We start from the raw sequence: 22,760 nt of genomic DNA on the forward strand, positions 1-22,760 counted from the left end.
ATATATATATATATATATATATATATATATATATATATATATATATATATATATATATATCATTGAATGTGATAGCTAGTTGAGCATTGATTATTTTTCTTAAGATATTCTCCTTATATCTTATGATAGTCTTAAACTCTTTATTAATCGGCTGTATGACTTCGCCGAAGCTAGTCATGTTCACTAGTTTGCGATTTCGGGTCCTAGACCCTTCCTCAGTAGCGAGATCTTTCCTTGGTAAGGATACCGGGGAGAATGGCTTGTGTGGGGAGCGGGGGTGGATTTATACCGCTGTGTTGGTCGTCCCACTGCGCGTCCTGGTCTCTGATTGGCTGGCAGGTGTTACTACGGGCTGCGCGGGGGTACTCGTCAAACTTGTTCTTCGCGCACTTGGTAGGGCTTGTAGACCTTCTGCTTGCATGTTTAATGTCGGGTTTGTTGTTTTGATGTAGAGTGCCTCTAGGATGGGCAGGCGTCTTGTGTCAGGACATGTTGTCAGGATCTCCGTGTTGTTTTCCAGCATTTCTCTTGTGATGTTGATTCTATGCTGCTCCTTCAGGTGTTTCTTGGGTGCTACTGACGCGAGGTGGAATGTCAGTCGTCGCGAGAGTCTTATTATCGTCATGCCAACATAGGTAGAGGTAAGGACTTCACAGTTTCCTTGGTTGCACGTGAGCCTATATTTGACATGCGACTTTTGTAGGCTCTCTATCTCTTTTGAGGGGGTGTTTTTCAGAAGAAGATGGCTGGTTTTCTTGGTCTTGTAGTAAATGACCAGCTTTACTTGTTTGTTGGGGTCGGATGGCTTGACGTTTCTTCTTACTATTTGTGTGATGGCCCTCTCATCTTCTTTGTAGGCGGTAGAGAATGTCGCTTTGTAAAAAATGCTGATGTCTTCTTTCTTCTCCTCTTTCTGCTTCTTGCTGTGCCAGCCGTCTATGATCTTCTTCGTCAGGCGGCTGATGTCCTTTTCGCTGTAGCCGTTGTTTATCAGAACTTGAGTTGAGCGCTCTATTTCTAAATGGACTTGCTTCCATGTACTGCAGTGTGTGAGCGCTCTTCTGATATAGGCGCAAATGGTGGAATCCTTCTACTTCGTGGGGCACTCACTTCGTCCGTTTAAGCAAAATCCTGGGTTCGTTGGTTTGGTGGGTATTTTGTATATATATTTCATTCAAATTTACGTTATCTTATGTGTATTTGTTTATATATTTTCATACAAATTTACATTATTTTATATGTATTTTGTATATGTATTTCAATACAAATTTACCTAATTTTATGTGTATTTTGTATATATATTTTCATACATATTTAAACTATTTTTGTGTATTTTTGTATATGTTTTTATACAATTTTTTGTTATTTTATGTGTATTTTATATATTTATTTTATTACATATATACATTCTTTTATTGGAATTTTGTTCATTTATTTTGATACGAATTTACATCATTTTAGATGTATATTGTAAATATAATTTTCTACGTATTTACATCATTTTATGCGTATTTTGTATATATTTTTTAATAGAAGTTTACGTTATTTTAAGTGTATTCGTATATATATTTTGATACAAGTTTACATCGTTTTATGTGTATATTGCATATCTATTTCAATAAAAATTTACTTTTTTGTATGTGCATTTTGTTTCTTTACTTTAATACAAATTTCATTATTTCATGTTTATTTTGGTACATATGTTTTTTATATAAATATGCTTATTTCATTGGTATTTTGCATCTTTATTTTCATACAAATTTGCATTTTTTATAGATATTCTTTTTATTTATTTTGGTACGATTTGATATTATTTTGTGTATTTTGTATATATTTTTTATACATATTTACATTATTTAATGGATATTTTGTATATATATTTTTTATACAAATGTACTTTATTTTATGTGTATTTGTTTATATATTTTGATACAAATTTACAATATTTTATGTTGAATTTTGTATATATATTTCAGAACAAATTTACCTAATTTTATGTGTATTTTGTATATAAATTTTTATACAAATTAAAATTATTTTTGTGCATTTTTGTATAGATTTTAATACAAATTTAAGTTATATTATGTATATTTTGTAAATTTATTTTCAAACAAATTTATTTTGATACGAAGTTACATTATTTTACGTGTACTTTGTATATATATATTTATACGTATTTACATTATTTAATGTGTATTTTGTATATATATTTTTATACAAATTTTTGTTGTTTTATGCGTATTTGGATATATATTTTCATAAAAATTTACATAATTTTATGTGTATTTTGTATAGATATTTCATTAGAAAATTACCTTATTTTATGTTTAATTTATATATTTATTTTCATTCAAATTAAAATTATTTTATGTGCATATTTGTATTTAAGTTATTTCATGTGTATTTTGTATATATATTTACATTCAAAATTAAATTGCTTTATTCGTATTATGTTTATTTATTTCGATACCAATTTAGATTATTTCATGTGTATTTTGCATTCATATTTTATAGGCATTTACATTATTTAATGTGTGTTTATATATATATATATATATATATATATATATATATATATATATATATATATATATATATATATATATATATATATCTATATATATATATATATATATATATATATATATATATATATATATATATCTATATATATATATATATATCTATATATATATATATATATATATATATATATATATATATATATATATATATATATATATATATAGAGATATATATATGTATGTTTTTCATTCAAATTTACATTATTTTATGTATATTTTGTATTTTTTTCAATACAAATCTATCTTCTGCGTACTTGTATATTTATTTTCATACAAATTTAAATTATTTTATATGCATTTTTCTACGTATATTTTTATAGAAAATTGCGTTATTTTATGTGTATTTTGTATATATTTTCTCATACAAATTTACATTATTTTATTGTTATTTTATTTATTTTGATTCGAATTTACATTATTATGTGTGTATTTTGTATATATTTTGTATTCGTATTTACTTTAATTAATGTGTATTTTGTATATATATTTCATACATATTTACATTATTTTATATGTATTTGTTTATATATTTTCATAGAAATTTACATTATTTTATATGTATTTTGTATATATACTTCAATACAAATTTACCATTTTTTTATGTGTATTTTGTATATTTATTTTCTACATATATATTCTTTTATTGGAATTTTGCTCATCTATTTTGATATGAATTTACATCATTTTAAGTGTATTTTGTATATATAATTTTCTACGTATTTACATCATTTTATGTGTATTTTGTAAATAATGTTTCACAGAAATTTACGTTATTTTATGTGTATTCGTATATATATTTTGATACAAGTTTATATTATTTTATTTGTATATTGCATATGTATTTCAATACTAATATACCTTATTGTATGTGCATTTTGTATATTTATTTTAATGCAAATTTAATTATTTCATGTTGTATTTTGGTACATATGTTTTTTATACAAATATGTTTATTTTATTGGTATTTTTCGTCTTTATTTTAATACAAATTTACATTTTTTTATTGATATTCTGTTTATTTATTTTGATACGATCTTATATTATCTATGTGTATTTTGCATATATTTCTATGCATATTTACATTATTTAATGTATATTTTGTATATAAATTTTTATACAAATTTACGTTATTTCATATGTATTTGTTTATATATTTCGATGCAAATTTACAATATTTTATTGGAATTTTGTATATATATTTCAGAATTTTTTTTTTATACAAATTTAAAGTATTTCTGTGCATTTATATATATATATATATATATATATATATATATATATATATATATATATATATATATATATATATATATATATATATATATATATATATATATTTTTGTTATATTATGTGTATTTTGTAAATTTATTTTCAAATAAATTTATATTATTTTATTGGTATTGTGTTGATTTATTTTGATACGAATTTACATTATTTTATTTGTACTTTGAATATATATTTTTATACATTTTTACATTATTTAATGTTTATTTTGTATATATATTTTTATACAAATTTATGTTATTTTATGTGTATTTGTATATATATTTTGATACAAATTTATATTATTTTATGTGTATTTTGTATAGATATTTGATTACAAATTTACGTTATTTCATGTTTATTTTATATATTTATTTTCATTCAAATTTAAACTATTTTATGTGCATATTTGTATTTGTATTTATGTTATTTCATATGTATTTTTTATATATATTTGCATTCAAAATTAAATTGCTTTATTGGTTTTTTGTTTATTTATTTCGATACGAATTTGGATTATTTCATGTGTATTTTTTATAAATATTTTTATTCTCATTTACATTATTTAATGTGTGTTTTTATATATATTTTTTATACAAATTAACTTTATTTTATGTGCATTTGTGTTGTTTTTTCATTTAAATTTACATCATTTTATGTGTGTTCTGTATTTTTTTGAAAAAAATTTGCCTTATTTTATGCGTAGTTTGTATATTTTTTTCATACATATTTAATTTATTTTATGTGCATTTTTCTATATATATTTTTATAGAAATTTGCGTTATTTTATGTGTATTTAGTATATATTTTCTCATACAAATTTACATTAGTTTATTGGTATTTTCTTTATTTAATTTGATACGAATTTACATTATAATATGAGTATTTTGTATTTATTTTGTATACGTATTTACATTATTTGATGTGTATTTTGTTAATATATTTTTATACAAATTTACGTTATTTCATGTGCATTTTATATATATTTTTTATACAAATTTACTCTATTTTATGTGCATTTGTGTAGCTTTTTCATTCAAATTTACATTATATATATTCGTATGTGTATTCTGTATTTTTTTTAATACAAATATGCCTTATTTTATTCGTAATTTGTATATTTATTTTCATACATATTAAAATTATTTTATGTGCATTTTTCTACATATATTTTTATAGAAATTTGCGTTAATTTATGTGTATATAATATATATTTTCTCATACAAATTTAATTTATTTTATTGATATTTTTTTTATTTAATTTGATACGAATTTACATCATAATATATGTATTTTGTATTTATTTTGTGTACGTATTTACCTTATTTAATGTGTATTTTGTTTATATATTTTTATACAAATTTACGTTATTATATGTGTATATTTTGATACAAATTTACTTTATTTGATGTGTATTTTGCTTATCTATTTCAATACAAATTTACCTTATTTTATGTGAATTTTGTATATTTATTTTAATATTTTTTTTTATTATTTTATGTGTATTTTTGTATATATATATATATATATATATATATATATATATATATATATATATATATATATATATATATCTATATATATATATATATAGATATATATATATATATATATATATATATATATATATATATATATATATATATATATATATATATATATATATATATATATATATATTTTTATAGGTATTTTATTTTTTATTTTTCCAATTTATATTCTTACATTAATCTATGTCTATTCTGTATGTATTTTCTATATATATTTACAATATTTAATGTATAGTTTGTATATATTATTCAATACAAATCTACGCTAATTTATGTGTATTTGTTTATATATTTTTATACAAATTTCCAATATTTATGGGTTTTATCATATATATTTGAAAAAAATTACCTAATTTTATATGTATTTTCTATATCTACTTTCATACAAATTTAAATTATTTCTTGGTATTTTTGTATACTTTAATATATATTTTAGTTTTGTTATGTTTATTTTGTAGATTTTTTTTCACACAAATTTATATTATTTCATTTGTATTTTGTTGATTTATGTTGATACAAATTTACTTTGTTTATATTTTTTATACGTATTTACATTATTTAATGTGTATTTTGTTTATATATTTTTACGTTATTTTATGTGCATTCGTTTATATATTTTGATTCAAATTTACATTATTTTATGTGTATTTTGAATATCTATTTCAATACATATCTTCCTTATTGTATGTGAATTTTGTATACTAATTTTAATTCGTCTAATTATTTTGTGTGTATTTTTGTATATATAGATATTTTTTATGCGTTATTTTATGGGTATTTTGCATCTTTATTTTCATACAAATTTACATTAGTTTATTCATATTCTGTTTATTTATTTTGATACGATTTTATATTATTCTCTGTGCATTTTGTATATATTTTTTATACATATTTGCTTTATTTAATGTATGTTTTGTATATATATTTTCATACAAATTTACGTTATTTTATGTGTATTTGTTTATATATTTTGATAAAAATTTACAATATTTTATGGGTATTTTGTGTATATATTAAAAAAAATTACCCAATTTTATGTGTATTTTGTATTTCTATTTACATACACATTTAATTTATTTCGGTGTATTTTTGTATAGATCTTAATACAAATTTTAGTTATGTTATGTGTATTTTGTAAATTTATTTTCCCACAAATTTATATGATTTAATTGGTATTTCGTAGATTTATTTTGAAACAAATATATATTATTTTATCTGTACTTTATATATATATATATATATATATATATATATATATATATATATATATATATATATATATATATATATATTTATACTTATTTACATTATTTAATGTGTTTTTTGTATATATATTTTGATACAAATTTATGTTATTTTATGTGTATTTGTATATATATTTTTATATAAATTTACATTATTTTATGTGTATTTTGTATATATATTTCATTACAAATTTTCCTTATTTTATGTTTATTTTGTATATTTATTTTCCTTCAAATTTAAATAATTTTCTGTGTATATTTGTATTTGTATTTACGTTATTTTATGTGTATTTTGTTTATATATTTTTATTCAAAATTACATTATTTTATTGGTATTTTGTTTATTTATTTCGATATCAATTTAAATGATTACATGCGTATTTTGTATACATATTTTTATACGCATTTACTTTATGTAATGAGTGTTTTGTATATATATTTTTATTCAAAATTACATTATTTTATTGGTATTTTGTTTATTTATTTCGATATCAATTTAAATGATTACATGTGTATTTTGTATACATATTTTTATACGCATTTACTATATTTAATGAGTGTTTTGTATATATATTTTTATACAAATGAACTTTGTTTGATGTGCATTTTGTTTTTTTTATACAAATTTACATTATTTTATGTCTATTCTGTATTTATTTTAATACGAATTTGCCTTATTTTCTGTATATTTTGTATATATATATATATATATATATATATATATATATATATATATATATATATATATATATATATATATATATATATATATATATATATATATTTTTTTTTTCATACGAATTTAAATTATTTTATGTGCATTTTTGTGTTTTTACTTTATAGAAATTTGCATTATTTTATGTGTATTTTGTATACATTTTTTTCATGCAAATTTACATTACGTTATTAGTATTTTGTTTATTTATTTTGAGACTAATTAACATTATTAAATGTGTATTTTGTATATATTTTGAATACGTATTACATTATTTAATTTTTTTTGTAAATTACGTTATTTGTGTATTTCATTAAATATTTGAAACAAAATTACATTTTTAAAGTATTTTGTATATATATTTCAATACAAGGTTAGCTTATTTTATGTGTATTTTGTATATCTATTATCATACAAATTTAAATTATTTTTGTGTATTTTTGTATAGATTTAATATAAATTTTACTATTTTATGTGTATTTTTGTATATATATTTTTATACAAATATGCGTTATTTTATGGGTAATTTGCATCTTTATTTTAATTCAAATTTATATTATTTTATTGATATTCTGTTTATTTCTTTTGTTACGATTTCTCACTATTCTATGAGTATTTTGGATATGTTTTTTTTACATAATTACATTATTTAATGTGTATTTTGTATATATATTTTAGACAAATTTACGTTATTTTATCTATTTTGTATATATATTTCAAAACAAATTTAGATAATTTGGTGTGTATTTTGTATATCTATTTTCATATATATATATATATATATATATATATATATATATATATATATATATATATATATATATATATATATATATATATATATATATATATATATATATATATATATATATATATATATATATATATATATATATATATATATATATATATATATATATATATATACATTATATTGTGTATTTTATATATGTATTTCAATACAAATTTACTTTATTCTCTGCGTATTTTTTATATATATTTTCATACAAATTTAAATAATTTTGGTGTATTTTTAAACAAATTTTAGTTATTTTATTTGTATTTTGTATATTTATTTTCCTTCATATATACATTTTTTATTGGAATTTTGTCTATTTATTTTCACAAGAATTTACATTATTTAATATGTATTTTGTATATATATTTTAATACGTATTTACATCATTTTATGTGTATTTTGTATAAATATTTCCATAGAAATTTACGTTATTTTATGTGTATTCGTATATATATTTTCATTCAAATTTACCTTATTTTATGTGTATTTTGCATATCTATTTCAGCAGGTACCAGAGCCTTCAAACTAATGCTAATTATGAACTTTACATTTCTGCCCGAAATCGTGCCAAATCTATTCTCAGACTAACCAAAAATTCTTTCATTAATAGAAAATGCCAAAACCTTGCTTTCTCTAACTCTTCCCGTGACTTCTGGCATCCAGCCAAAAACATCTCCTCCAACTTCACTTCTTCATCTTTCCCTCCACTCCTCAGTTCTGACGGCAACACTGCCGTCTCATCTATCTCTAAGGCTGAACTCTTCTCTCAAACTTTTTCTAAAAACTCCACTCTAAACGATTCTGGGCATATTCCTCCTACTCAAACCCCCTCTGACTCCTTTATGCCTTTTATAAAGATTCTTCTAAATGATGTTTTCTATGCCCTCTCTGGTCTCAATCCTCAGAAGGCTTATGGACCTGATGGAGTGCCTCCTATTGTCCTTAAAAACTGTGCCTCCGTGCTGTCACCCTGCCTGGTCAAACTCTTTCGCCTCTGCCTGTCAACATCTACCTTTCCTTCTTGCTGGAAGTATGCCTTCATACAGCCTGTGCCTAAGAAGGGTGACCGCTCCAATCCCTCAAACTACCGTCCAATAGCTTTACTTTCTTGTCTATCTAAAACTTTTGAATCAATCCTTAACCGGAAGATTCAAAAGCACCTTTCCACCTCTGACCTCCTATCTGATCGCCAGTATGGGTTCCGCAAGGGGCGTTCTACTGGTGATCTCCTAGCCTTCTTAACTGACTCTTGGTCATCCTCTCTACACGTTTCGGTGAAACTTTTGCTATTGCCCTGGACATATCAAAAGCTTTTGATAGGGTCTGGCACAAATCTTTGCTTTCCAAACTACCCTCCTACGGTTTTTATCCTTCTCTCTGTACCTTTATCTCCAGTTTCCTTTCTGACCGTTCTATTTCTGCCGTGGTAGACGGTCACTGTTCTTCCCCTAAATCTATTAACAGTGGTGTCCCACAGTGTTCTGTCCTATCTCCCACTCTTTTTCTGTTGTTCATTGATGATCTTCTTTCCAAAACGAACTGTCCCATCCATTCCTACGCCGATGATTCCACTCTGCATTACTCAACTTCTTTTAATAGAAGACCCACCCTTCAGGAACTTAACGACTCAAGGCTGGAGGCTGCAGAACGCTTAGCCTCAGTCTTACTATTATTTCCGATTGGGACAAGAAGAACCTTGTTTCCTTCAACGCCTCAAAAACACAGTTTTTCCACCTATCCACTCGACACAATCTTCCAAACAACTATCCCCTATTCTTTGACAACACCCAGTTATCACCTTCCTCAACACTAAACATCCTCGGTCTATCCTTAACTAAAAAAATCAGCTGGAAACTTCATATCTCATCTCTTACTAAATCAGCTTTCTCGAGGCTAGGCGTTCTGTACCGTCTCCGCCAGTTCTTCTCCCCTGCACAGTTGCTGTCCATATACAGGGGCCTTGTCCGCCCTCGTATGGAGTATGCATCTCAAGTGTGGGGGGGCTCCACTCACACAGCTCTTCTGGACAGAGTGGAGGTTAAGGCTCTTCGTCTCATCAGCTCTCCTCCTCATACTGATAGTCTTCTACCTCTTAAATTCCGCCGCAATGTTGCCTCTCTATCTTCTATCGATATTTCCACGTTGACTGCTCTTCTGAACTTGCTAAATGCATGCCTCCCCCCCTCCCGCAGCCCCGCTGCACTCGACTTTCTACTCATGCTCATCCCTATACTGTCCAAACCCCTTATGCAAGAGTTAACCAGCATCTTCACTCTTTCATCCCTCACGCTGGTAAACTCTGGAACAATCTTCCTTCATCTGTATTTCCTCCTGCCTACGACTTGAATTCTTTCAAGAGGAGGGTATCAGGACACCTCTCCTCCCGTATTTGAACTTGCTTTCGGCCACCTCTTTTGTTTCTTTTTTAGGAGCAGCGAGTAGCGGGCTTTTTTTTATTATTGTTTTCTTTTTTGTGTGTGCCCTTGAGCTGCCTCCTTTGTTGTAAAAAAAAAAAATACCTTATTCTATGTGCATTTTGTATATTTATTTTAATTAAAATTTTATTATTTTATGAGTATTTTTGTATATACATTTTTATACAAATATGCCTTATTTGTTTGTATTTTACATCTTTATTTTCATACAAATTTACATTATTTTATTGATATTTTTTATTTTTATTGATACGATTTTACATTTTTCTATGTATATTTTGTATATGTTTTTATACATATTTACCTTATTTAATGTATATTTTGAATATATATTTTAATACAAATATACGTTATTTTATGTGTATTTTGTAAATTTATTTTCACACAAATATATATTATTTTATTGGTATTTTGTTGATTTATTTTGATACGAATTTACATTATTTTATGTGTACTTTGTATATATATATTTATACGTATTTATGTTATTTCATGTGTATTTTGTATATATATTTTTATTCCAAATTTATGTTATTTTATGTGTACTTGTTTTTTATACTCTGATACAAATTTACCTTATTTTACTGGTATTTTGTATATCTATTTTCATTCAAATTTAAATTATTTTATGTGTATATTTGTATACATATGTTTAAACGCCTTCACTTTACTTAATGTGTATTTTGTATATATATATATATATATATATATATATATATATATATATATATATATATATATATATATATATATATATATATATATATATATATATATACAAAATTACTTTATTTTATGTGTATTTGTATTCATTTTTATATAAAGTTACATGATTTTATGTGTATTCTGTATTTTTTTTATATAAATTTGAATTATTTTATGTGTGTTTTGTATATTTATTTTCATACAAATTTTATTTTTTTATGTGCATTTTTGTACATTTATTTTTATAGAACTTTGAGCTATTTTATGTGTATTTTGTATATACTTTTTCATAGAAAATTACATCATTTTATTGGTATTTTGTTTATTTATTTTGAAACAAATTTACATTATTATATATGTATTTAAAAAAAAATTGTTTACGTATTTACATTATTTAATGTGTATATTGTTTATATGTTTTTATACAAATTTATATATTTTATATGTATTTCTTTAAATAATTTGACAGAAATTTACATTATTTTATATATTTTGTATATATATTTCAATACAAATTTACGTTATTTGATGTGTATTTTGTATATTTATTTTCATTCATATACACATTCTTTTACTGGTATCTTGTTTTTTTTATTTTCATACGAATTTACATTATTTTATGTGTATTTGGTATATATATGTTTATACGCATTTACATCATTTTATGTGTATTTTCTATATATATTTTCATATAAATTTACCTTATTTTTTGTGTATTTGGATATATATTTTGAAACAAATATTCATTGTTTTATGTGTATTTGGCATATCAATTTCAATATTATTTTACCTTATTGTATATGCATTTTGTATATTTACTGTAATATAATTTTAAATATTTTATGTGTATTTTTTTATATATATTTTAAAAATATATGCGTTTTTTATGGGCATTTTGCATCTCTATTTTCATACAAATTTATAGTATTTTATAGATATTTTGTGTATTTATTTTGGTACGATTTTACATTATTCCATAGGTATTTTATATATATATATATATATATATATATATATATATATATATATATATATATATATATATATATATATATATATATATATATATATATATATATATATATATATATATATATTTTATACATATTTACATTATTTAATATGTATTTTGTATATATATTTTATTCAAATTTACGTTATTTTATGTGTATTTGTTTATATATTTTCATAAAATTTACATTATTTTATGTGTATTTTGTATATGTATTTCAATAAAAAATTACCTAATTTTATATTTATTTTGTATATATATTTTCATACAAATTAAAATTATTTTTTGTATATATTTTTATACAAATTTTAGTTATTTTATGTGTATTTTGAATATCTATTTTCCTTGAAATATACATTCTTTTTTGAGATTTTGTTTATTTATTTTGAAACGAATTTACATTAATTTAGGTGTATTTTGTATATATATTTTTCTACGTATTTACATCATTTTTTTTGTATTGTGAATATAAATTTTGATCCACATTTACATTATTTTATGTGTATTTTGCATATCAATTTAATTACAAATCCACCATTTTCTATGTGCTTTTTGAATATTTATTTTAATATAAATCTAATTATTTTTTGTATTTTAGTATACATATTTTTATACAAATAAACGTTATTTTATGGGTATTTGCATCTTTATTTTCCAACAAATTTACAGTATTTTATTCATATTTTGCTCATTTGTTTTGATACTATTTTACATTATTCTCTGCGTATTTTGTATATATTTTTCATTCATATTTACATTATTTAATGTGTATTTTGTATATATATATTTTTACACAAATTTATGTCATTTTATGTGTATTTGTTTTTATATTTTGAAACAAACTTTCAATATTTTATGGGTATTTTGTATATATATTAAAAAAAAATAGCTAATTTTACGTGTATTTTGTATATCTATTTTCATATGAATTTAAATTATTTCTATATATTTATGTTTAGATTTTAATACAAATTTTAGTTATGTTATGTGTATTTTGTAAATTTATTTTCACAGAAATTTCTATGATTTTATTGTTATTTTGTTAATTTATTTTAATACGAATTTACATTATTTTATCTGTTCTTTGTATATATTCTTTTTATACATATTTACATTATTTAATGTGTATTTCTTATATATATTGTTATACAAATTTATATTATTTTATGTGTACTTGTATATCTATTTTGATACAAATTTACATTATTCTATGTATATTTTGTTTATATATTTCATTACAAATTTAACATATTTTATATTTATTCTGTTTATTTATTTTCAGTCAAATTTAAATTGTTTTATGGGTATATTTGTAGTTGTATTTACGTTATTTTATATGTATTTTAGTATTTTGTATAAATATTTTCATTCAAAATTACAATACTCTATTGGTATTATGTTCATTTATTTCGATACGAATTTTGATTATTTCATGTGTAATTTGTATAAATACTTTTATACGCATATACATTATTTAATGTGTGTTTTCTTTATATATTTTTTTACAAATTTACTTTATTTTATGTGTATTTGTGTTCTTTTTTATACAAAACTACATTATTTTATGTGTATTCTGTATTTTTTTATACAAATTTGCCTTATTTTATGAGTATTTTTTATATTTATCTTCATACAAAATTAAATTATTTTATGTGCATTTTTGTACATATATTTTAAAGAAATTTGAGTTATTTTATGTGTATTTTGTATATTTTTTTTCATACAAATTTAAATTACGTTATTGGTATTTTGTTTATTTATTTTGATACGAATTTACATTATCATATGTGTATTTTGTATATATTTTGTATACGTATTCACATTATTTAATGTGTATTTTGAATATATAATTTTATACAAATTTACATTATTTATGTGTATTTGTTTAAATATTTAGGTAGAAAATTACATTATTTTGTGTACTTTGTATATATATTTCAAAACAAATTTAGCTTATTTTATATGTATTTTGTCTATCTTTTTTCATACAAATTTAAATTATTTTTATGTATTTTTGTATATAGTTTTATACAAATTTCCGATATTTTATGTGTATTTTGAATATATATTTTCATACAGATACACATTCTATTATTGGTATTTTGTTTATTTATTTTGATACGAATTTACATTATTTTATGTGTATTTTGTATTTATATATTTCTTTACGTATTTACATCATTTGATCTGTATTTTGAATATATATATATATATAAATATATATATATATATATATATATATATATATATATATATATATATATATATATATATATATATATATATATTTTTATATATATTTGTATATATATATTTGTATATATATATATATATATTGAAATATTTACATATATATTTATATATATATATTCATATATATATATATATATATATATATATATATATATATATATATATATATATATATATATATATATATATATATATATATATATATATATATATATATATATACATATATATATATATATATATATATATATATATATATATATATATATATATATATATATATATATATATATATATATATATTTTCATACAAATTTACATTATTTATTTCGATACGATTTTACATTATTCAATGAATATTTTGTATATATTTTTTATACATATTTACGTTATTTAAAGTGTATTTTCTAAATATATTTTATACAAATTTACGTTATTTTATGTGTATTTGTTTATATATTTTTATACAAATTTACATTATTTTATGTGTATTTTGTATATGTATTTCAATACAAATTTACCTAATTTTATGTGTATTTTGTGATTCTATTTTCATACAAATTTTTATTATTTTGTGTATTTTTCTATATATTTTTATACAAATTTTAGTTATTTTATTTGTATCTTGTATATTTATTTTCCTACGTATATACATTCTTTTTTTGGAATTTTGTTCATTTATTTTGATACGAATTTACATTAATTTGTGTTTATTTTGTATATATATCTTAATGCGTATTTATATAATTTTAGATGTATTTTTTTTAAATATTTTCATAGAAATTTACGTTATTTTATGTGTATTCGTAAATATATTTTGATACAAATATACATTATTTTATGTTTATTTTCCATATCAATTTCAATACAAATTTACCTTATTGTATGTGCATTTTGTATATTTATTTTAATACAAATTTATATATTTTACGTGTATTTTTGAAAATATATATTTTTTAATCAAATACCAAATTATTTTATGGGTATTTTGCATCTTTATTTTCATACAAATTTACATTGTTTTATTGATTGCCTGTTTATTTATTTTGATATGATTGTCCATTATTCTATGTGTATTTTTCAAATATTTTTTTATTCATATTTACATTATTTAATGTATATTTGTTGTTTGTAATGTATAATATAATTTGTAATGTATAATATATTTATTTTTATACATATTTACGTTATTTTATGTGTATTTGTTTTTATATTTTGATACAAATTTACAATATTTGAAGGGTATTTTGTATATATATTTCAAAAAAATTATTTACCTAATTTTATGTGTATTTTGTATATCTATTTTCATACAAATTTAAATTATTTCTGTGTATTTTTGTATAGATTTTAATACAAATTATAGTTATGTAATATATATTTTGTATACTTATTTTCACACAAATTTATATTATTTTATTGGTATTTTGTTGATTTATTTTGATACGAATTTACATTATTTTATGTGTGCTTTGTATATATATTTTTTATACGTATTTACATTATTTAAGGTGTATTTTGTATATATATTTTTATACAAATTTATGCTATTTTATGTGAATTTGTATATATATTTTGATACAAATTTACATTATTTTATGTGTATTTTGTATATATATTTCATTACAAATTTACTTTATTTTTAGTTTATTTTGTATATTTAATTTCATTCAAATTTAAATTATTTTATGTGTATTCTGTATATATATTTTCATTCAAAATTACATTATTTTACTGGTATTTTATTTTTTAATTTCGATACGAATTTAGATTATTTCATGTATATTTTATATACATATTTTTATACGCATTTACGTTATTTAATGTGTGTTTTGTATATATATTTCTAAAGAAGTTTACTTAAGTTTATGTGGATTTGTGTTTTGTTTTTTTACAAATTTACATTATTTGATGTGTATTCTGTTTTTTAATAGAAGTTTCCCGTATTTTATGTGTAATTTGTATATTTATTTTCATACAAATTTAAATAATTTTATGTGCATTTTTGTACATATATTTTTATAGAAATTTGCGTTATTTTATATGTATTTTGTATATACTTTTTCGTACAAATTTATATTATTTAATGAGTATTGTGTTTATATATTTTTATACAAATTTACGTTATTTTATGTGTATTTCTTTAAATATTTTTATACAAATTTATATTATTTTATGTATTTTGCTTATATATTTCAATACAAATTTAGCTTATTTATGTGTATTTTGTATATCTATTTTCATACAAATTTAAATTACTTCTGTGTATTTTTGTATATATTTTATACAAATTTACGTTATTTTATGTGTATTTTGTATAGTTATTTTCATACAAATACACATTCTATTATTGGTATTTTGTTTATTTATTTTGATAAGAGTTTACGTTATTTTATGTGTATTTTTTATATATATTTATATACGTGTTTATATCATTTTATGTGTATTTTGTATACATATTTTTATAGAAATTTATGTTATTTTAAGTGTATTCGTATATATATTTTGAAACAAATTTACATTGTTTTATGAGTATTTTGCATATCTCTTTCAATACAAATTTACCTTTTTGTATGTGCATTTTGTATATATATTTTAATACAAATTAAATTATTTTATGTGAATTTTTGTATATATATCTTTATAAAAAAATATGCGTTATTTTATGGGTATTTTGCATCTTTATTTTAATAGAAGTTTCCTTTTTTTATTGATATTTTGTGTATTTATTTTGATATGATTTTAAATTATATTATGTGTATTTTGTATATATTTTTTATACATATTTACGTTATATATATATATATATATATATATATATATATATATATATATATATATATATATATATATATATATATATATATATATATATATAAATAAATATATATATATATATATATATATATATATTATATATATATATATATATATATATATATATATATATATATATATATATATATATATATATATATATATATATATATATATATTTTATATATATATATATATATATATATATATATATATATATATATATATATATATCTATATATATAGATATATATATATATATATATATATATATATAAAAAATATATATATATATATATATATATATATATATATATATATATATATATATATATATATATACATGAAATTCGTATTAAAATGAATATAGAAAATGTACATACAATAAGGTAAATTTGTATTGAAATAGATATGTAAAATACCCATAAAACGATGTAAATGTGTTTCAATATATATTTACGAATACACATAAAATAAAGTAAATTTCTAAAAAAAAATATACATAATATGATGTAAATACGTATAAAAAAAATATAAGTACAAAATACACATAAAATAACGTAAATTCGTATCAAAATAAGTAAACAAAATACCAATAAAAGAATGTGTATTTGTATGAAAATAAATATACAAAATACACATAAAATAACGTAAATTTGTAAAACTATATACAAAATACACATAAATAATTTAAATTTGTATGAAAATAGATATAAAAAATACACATAAAATAAGCTAAATTTGCTTTGAAATATATATACAAAATACATAAAATAATGTAATTTTCTACCAAAATATTTAAACAAATACACATAAATAACGTAAATTTGTATAAAAATATATAAACAAAATGCACATTAAATAATGTAAATACATATACCAAATATATACAAAATACAAATATAATTATGTAAAATCGTATCAAAATAAATAAACAAAATACCAATAACGTAATGTATATTTGTATGAATAAATATATACAAAATACACATATAATAACGCAAATTTCTTGAAAATATATGTAAAAAATGCACATAAAATAATTTAAATTTGTGTGAAAATAAATATACGAAATACACATAAAATTAGGCAAATTTGTATTAAAAAATACAGAAAACACATAAAATAATGTAAATTTGTATAAAAAAACAACACAAATGCACATAAAATAAAGTAAATTTGTATAAAAATATATAAACAAAACACACATTAAATAATGTAAATACGTATTAAAATATGTATACAAAATACACTTGAAATAATCAAAACTCGTATCGAAATAAATCAACAAAATACCAATAAAATAATGTAGTTTTGATTGAAAATATATACACAAAATACAAAAATACACGTAAAATAACGTAAATAAAAATACAAGTATACACATAAAATAATCTAAATTTGACTGAAAATAAATAAACAAGATAAACATAAAATAAGCTAAATTTGTAATGAAATATATATACAAAATATACATTAAATAATGTAAATTTGTATCAAAATAGATATACAAATACACATAAAATAACATAAATTTGTATAACAATATATATATGAAATACACGTTAAATAATGTGAATACGTATAAAAATATGTATACAAAGTACAGATAAAATATTGTAAATTCGTATCAAAATAAATCAACAAAATACCAATAAAATCATAGAAATTTTTGTGAAAATAAATTTACAAAATACACATAACATAACTAAAATTAGCATCAAAATCTATACAGAAATATAGAGAAATAGTTTAAATTCGCATGAAAATAGATATACAAAATACACATAAAATTAGTTTTTTTTTAAATATATATACAAAATACTCCTAAAATATTGTAAATTTGTATCAAAATATAAAACAAATACACATAAAATAACATAAATTTGTGTAAAAATATATATACAAAATACACATTAAATAATGAAAATGTATAAAAAATATATACTAAATACACAGAGTATAATGTAAAATCGTATCAAAATAAATGAACAGAATATGAATAAAATACTGTAAATTTGAATGAAAATAAAGATGCAAATATTCATAAAATAACGCTTATTTGTATAAAAATATGTATACATATTTTTCGTCTCCCTTCTCTCTATTCTTCCTTTCTCTTATCTTCCTCCATATTCATCTTCCAACCCTTTCCTTTCCTTTCTCTTTCTCTTCCTTTCCTCTCTCTTCTCTCTATCCTTCCTTTCTCTTATCTTCCTCCTTATTCATCTTCCAACCCTTTCCCTTCCCTTCTCTTTATCTTCCTTTCCTCTCCCTTCTCTCTATCCTTCCTTTCTCTTATCTCCCTCCTTATTCATCTTCCAACCCTTTCCCTACCTTTCTCTTTCTCTTCCTTTCCTCTCCCTTCTCTCTATCCTTCCTTTCTCTTATCTCCCTCTATGTTCATCTTCCAACCCTTTCCCTTCCCTTCTCTTTCTCTTCCTTTCCTCTCCCTTCTCTCTATCCTTCCTTTCTCTTATCTCCCTCCTTATTCATCTTCCAACCCTTTCCCTTCCCTTCTCTTTATCTTCCTTTCCTCTCCCTTCTCTCTATCCTTCCTTTTTCTTATCTCCCTCCTTATTCATCTTCCAACCCTTTCCCTTCCCTTCTCTTTATCTTCCTTTCCTCTCCCTTCTCTCTATCCTTCCTTTCTCTTATCTCCCTCTATGTTCATCTTCCAACCCTTTCCCTTCCCTTCTCTTTCTCTTCCTTTCCTCTCCCTTCTCTCTATCCTTCCTTTCTCTTACCTCATTCCTTATTCATCTTCCAACCCTTTCCCTTCCCTTCTCTTTCTCTTCCTTTCTTCTCTCTTCTCTATATCCTTCCTTTCTCTTATCTCCCTCTATGTTCATCTTCCAACCCTTTCCCTTCCTTTCTCCTCCTCTTCCTTTCCTCTTCCTTCTCTCTATCCTTCCTTTCTCTTATCACTCTCCTTATCTCCAAGCCCTTCCCTTCCTTTCTCTTCCTTTCCTTTCCCTTCTCTCTATCCTTCCTTTCTCTTATCTCCCTCCTTATTCATCTTCCAACCCTTTCCCCTTCCTTTCTCTTTCTCTTCCTCTCCTCTCCTCTCCATCCATCGTTTCTTTCGTCCCCCTTATCTGCTAGCCATCAACATCTAACCACCAGCATCTTCTACCTCTGCATTCATTTACCTTTCCTTTTCCCTCCCTTCCCCATTCACTTACCTTCCCTTTTCCCTCCCTTCCCTTCTTTCCCTTCACCTTCACCTTCCTCCGTCTTCTAGCCTACCATACTAACTACTAACCATCTATCTTACTAACTATCTCCTAACCACAGCATCTTCTGACCACCTCTCTACCGTCCCCAGCATCTCCTTACCTTGTTGCTCTCACAGATGCTGACGGCGATGAACCACCAGCGCCCCCGAAGACTCTTGAACTTGCGTACGCCCTTGCAGTGGTTGAAGGCCGTGTCGCCCGGCTCCCGCACCAACTCGCACTCGTGGTTGTTGGATATGAGCGTGAGGTTGATCTTCTGGCGATTCCCCTTGATCAAGACGCCCTCCTTCTCTTCGCAAGTCTGGGGAGGGTGAGGGAAGGGAGGGAGATGAAGGGAGAAAGGGAGAACGGTGAAGAATGTATAGGGTAGAGCAGAAGAAGGAAAGGGATTGACGAGGATGGAAAGAGAAAGGAAAGGAAGGGTTGTGAGGGAGATGAGGAAAGGATTGGAAATAAAGGTAAAGGAAAGGGAAAGGGAAGGGAAGGGAGAAAGGGAGGATGGTGAGGAATGGATAGGGTATAGCAGAAAAAGGAAAGGGATTGAAGAGCGTGGTAAGGGGGGGGAGGATTGCTCCCTCTTGCACGAGGGAGCACGGGCCTTTGCCAAAGGCGGCCCGTGGCATGGAGCCGACAGACCGATTCTATCGGCGATCGAAATCTAACCGAGCAAGTCGGTCTGTCGACGAGGACTGGCGTGTCTCTGGTGGTAAGGGAAAGGGAAAGGAAAGGAATGGTAGTGAGGGAGATGAGGAGAGGATTGTGAAGAAGGTATAGGAAAGGGAAAGGAAAGGGAGGGTAGAGAAAATTAGGATAGAGAAGGGAGAAAGGGAGGTTGGTGAAGAATGGATAGGGTAGAGCAGAAGAAGGAAAGGGATTGAAGAGGATGGAAAGGGAAAGTAAAGGAAGGGTAGTGTGGGGTCCACGAGACAGTTTTTGGGTCGGAAGTCGGTAAATATAAGAGGCTGAGTAAGACAGTCTGGCAACGTTGCTAGATAATAAAGATGTCCAAGAGTAGAATCCTAAATTAGCCTAACAAAGAAAATAACCTTTCCTAACTTTATCTAACCTAACCGAAAAAGTAGACCAAAAGTGGGATGGCAGGATGGAGTAGAGTATATGAGGGAATTTCCCCAGATAGTAAAAAATGCCGGAGAGTAGAATCCTAAATTAGTCTAACGGAGGAAATACCTATCCTAACCCTACCTAATCTAACCAAAAATGTAGACCAAAAGTGAGATGGCAGGATGGAGTAGAGTATATGATAGTAAAAATGCCCAAGAGTAGAATCCTAAATTAGTCTAACGGAGGAAATACCTATCCTAACCCTTTCTAACCTAACCAAAAAGAAGTAGACCGAAAGTGAGATGGCAAGATGGAGCAGAGGGATACATGAGAGACTGATGCCAGGCGGAAGACGAGTGCCGGGTGACGCGGAACAGAGTGGCTTGGGAGTGGCTTGTTTGTGGCCACCTCTTGGCTTAGTGCTGATTAAGTCCTTACAGGTGGAGACAGGTTGCCAAAATGAAATGAATCTCCCAATGCATAATTTGTGATTAATAAAAAAACTAATGCAAATTGAAGTACACGTTTAGAATTTAAATATTTATTTATTGTATTTATTATTCATTAGGGTGGTGGGGCCTGATGTGGGGCGAAGGGGAGGCGGCAGGGGGGGGGGGGGGTGGAGTAAACGTCATGCCAGTCACGTACGCGCTGCCTCACGGGCCAAGCACAGGTCTCCGGAGCAAAGTCCATCCAGCTGCGAGCAGGGCCGTGTGATGCAGGAAAGCTGCTGTTGTTTTTTGTACATATTTTTTCCCTTCCCATCTCTACGCATACTCGTGATTTGTTTTATATGATAGTGAGTCAATTGTGATAATTTTATTTATTTTATGGTAAAGAGATTAACTTAATTCTACAGTAAATCTAGTGAATAGTTTTTATTTTTCCAAGGCCAAAAAAAAAATGAAGCAGAAAAAAAATATCCCGCTAATCAATGCCCCACAAAAGTGTATGGAAGAGTGGCCAAAAGAGAGGTCAATTTCGAGTGGAGAGGTTTCTTGATACTCTCCTCTTGAAAGAGGTCAAGTCGTAGGCAGGAGGAAATACAGACGAAGGAAGACTATTACAGAGTTTACCAGT

General features: G+C 23.3%; 1 protein-coding gene across 1 annotated transcript in view; it reads right to left on the reverse strand.

The window, feature by feature from the left end:
• Positions 1–215: 215 nt before the first annotated feature.
• LOC126994507 (uncharacterized) overlaps positions 216–22,760 on the reverse strand; it is a 34,999-nt gene continuing 12,454 nt past the window's right edge. Inside the window, exons 9-10 of the mRNA XM_050853824.1 lie at positions 20,719–20,919; positions 216–476 (exon numbers count right to left, since the gene is read on the reverse strand). Coding sequence (XP_050709781.1) covers positions 216–476; positions 20,719–20,919 — 462 coding nt within the window. The remainder of the gene's footprint in view (positions 477–20,718; positions 20,920–22,760) is intronic.

The sequence above is a fragment of the Eriocheir sinensis genome, unplaced genomic scaffold (assembly GCF_024679095.1).
Source record: "Eriocheir sinensis breed Jianghai 21 unplaced genomic scaffold, ASM2467909v1 Scaffold81, whole genome shotgun sequence".
Classification (NCBI taxonomy): domain Eukaryota; kingdom Metazoa; phylum Arthropoda; class Malacostraca; order Decapoda; family Varunidae; genus Eriocheir; species Eriocheir sinensis.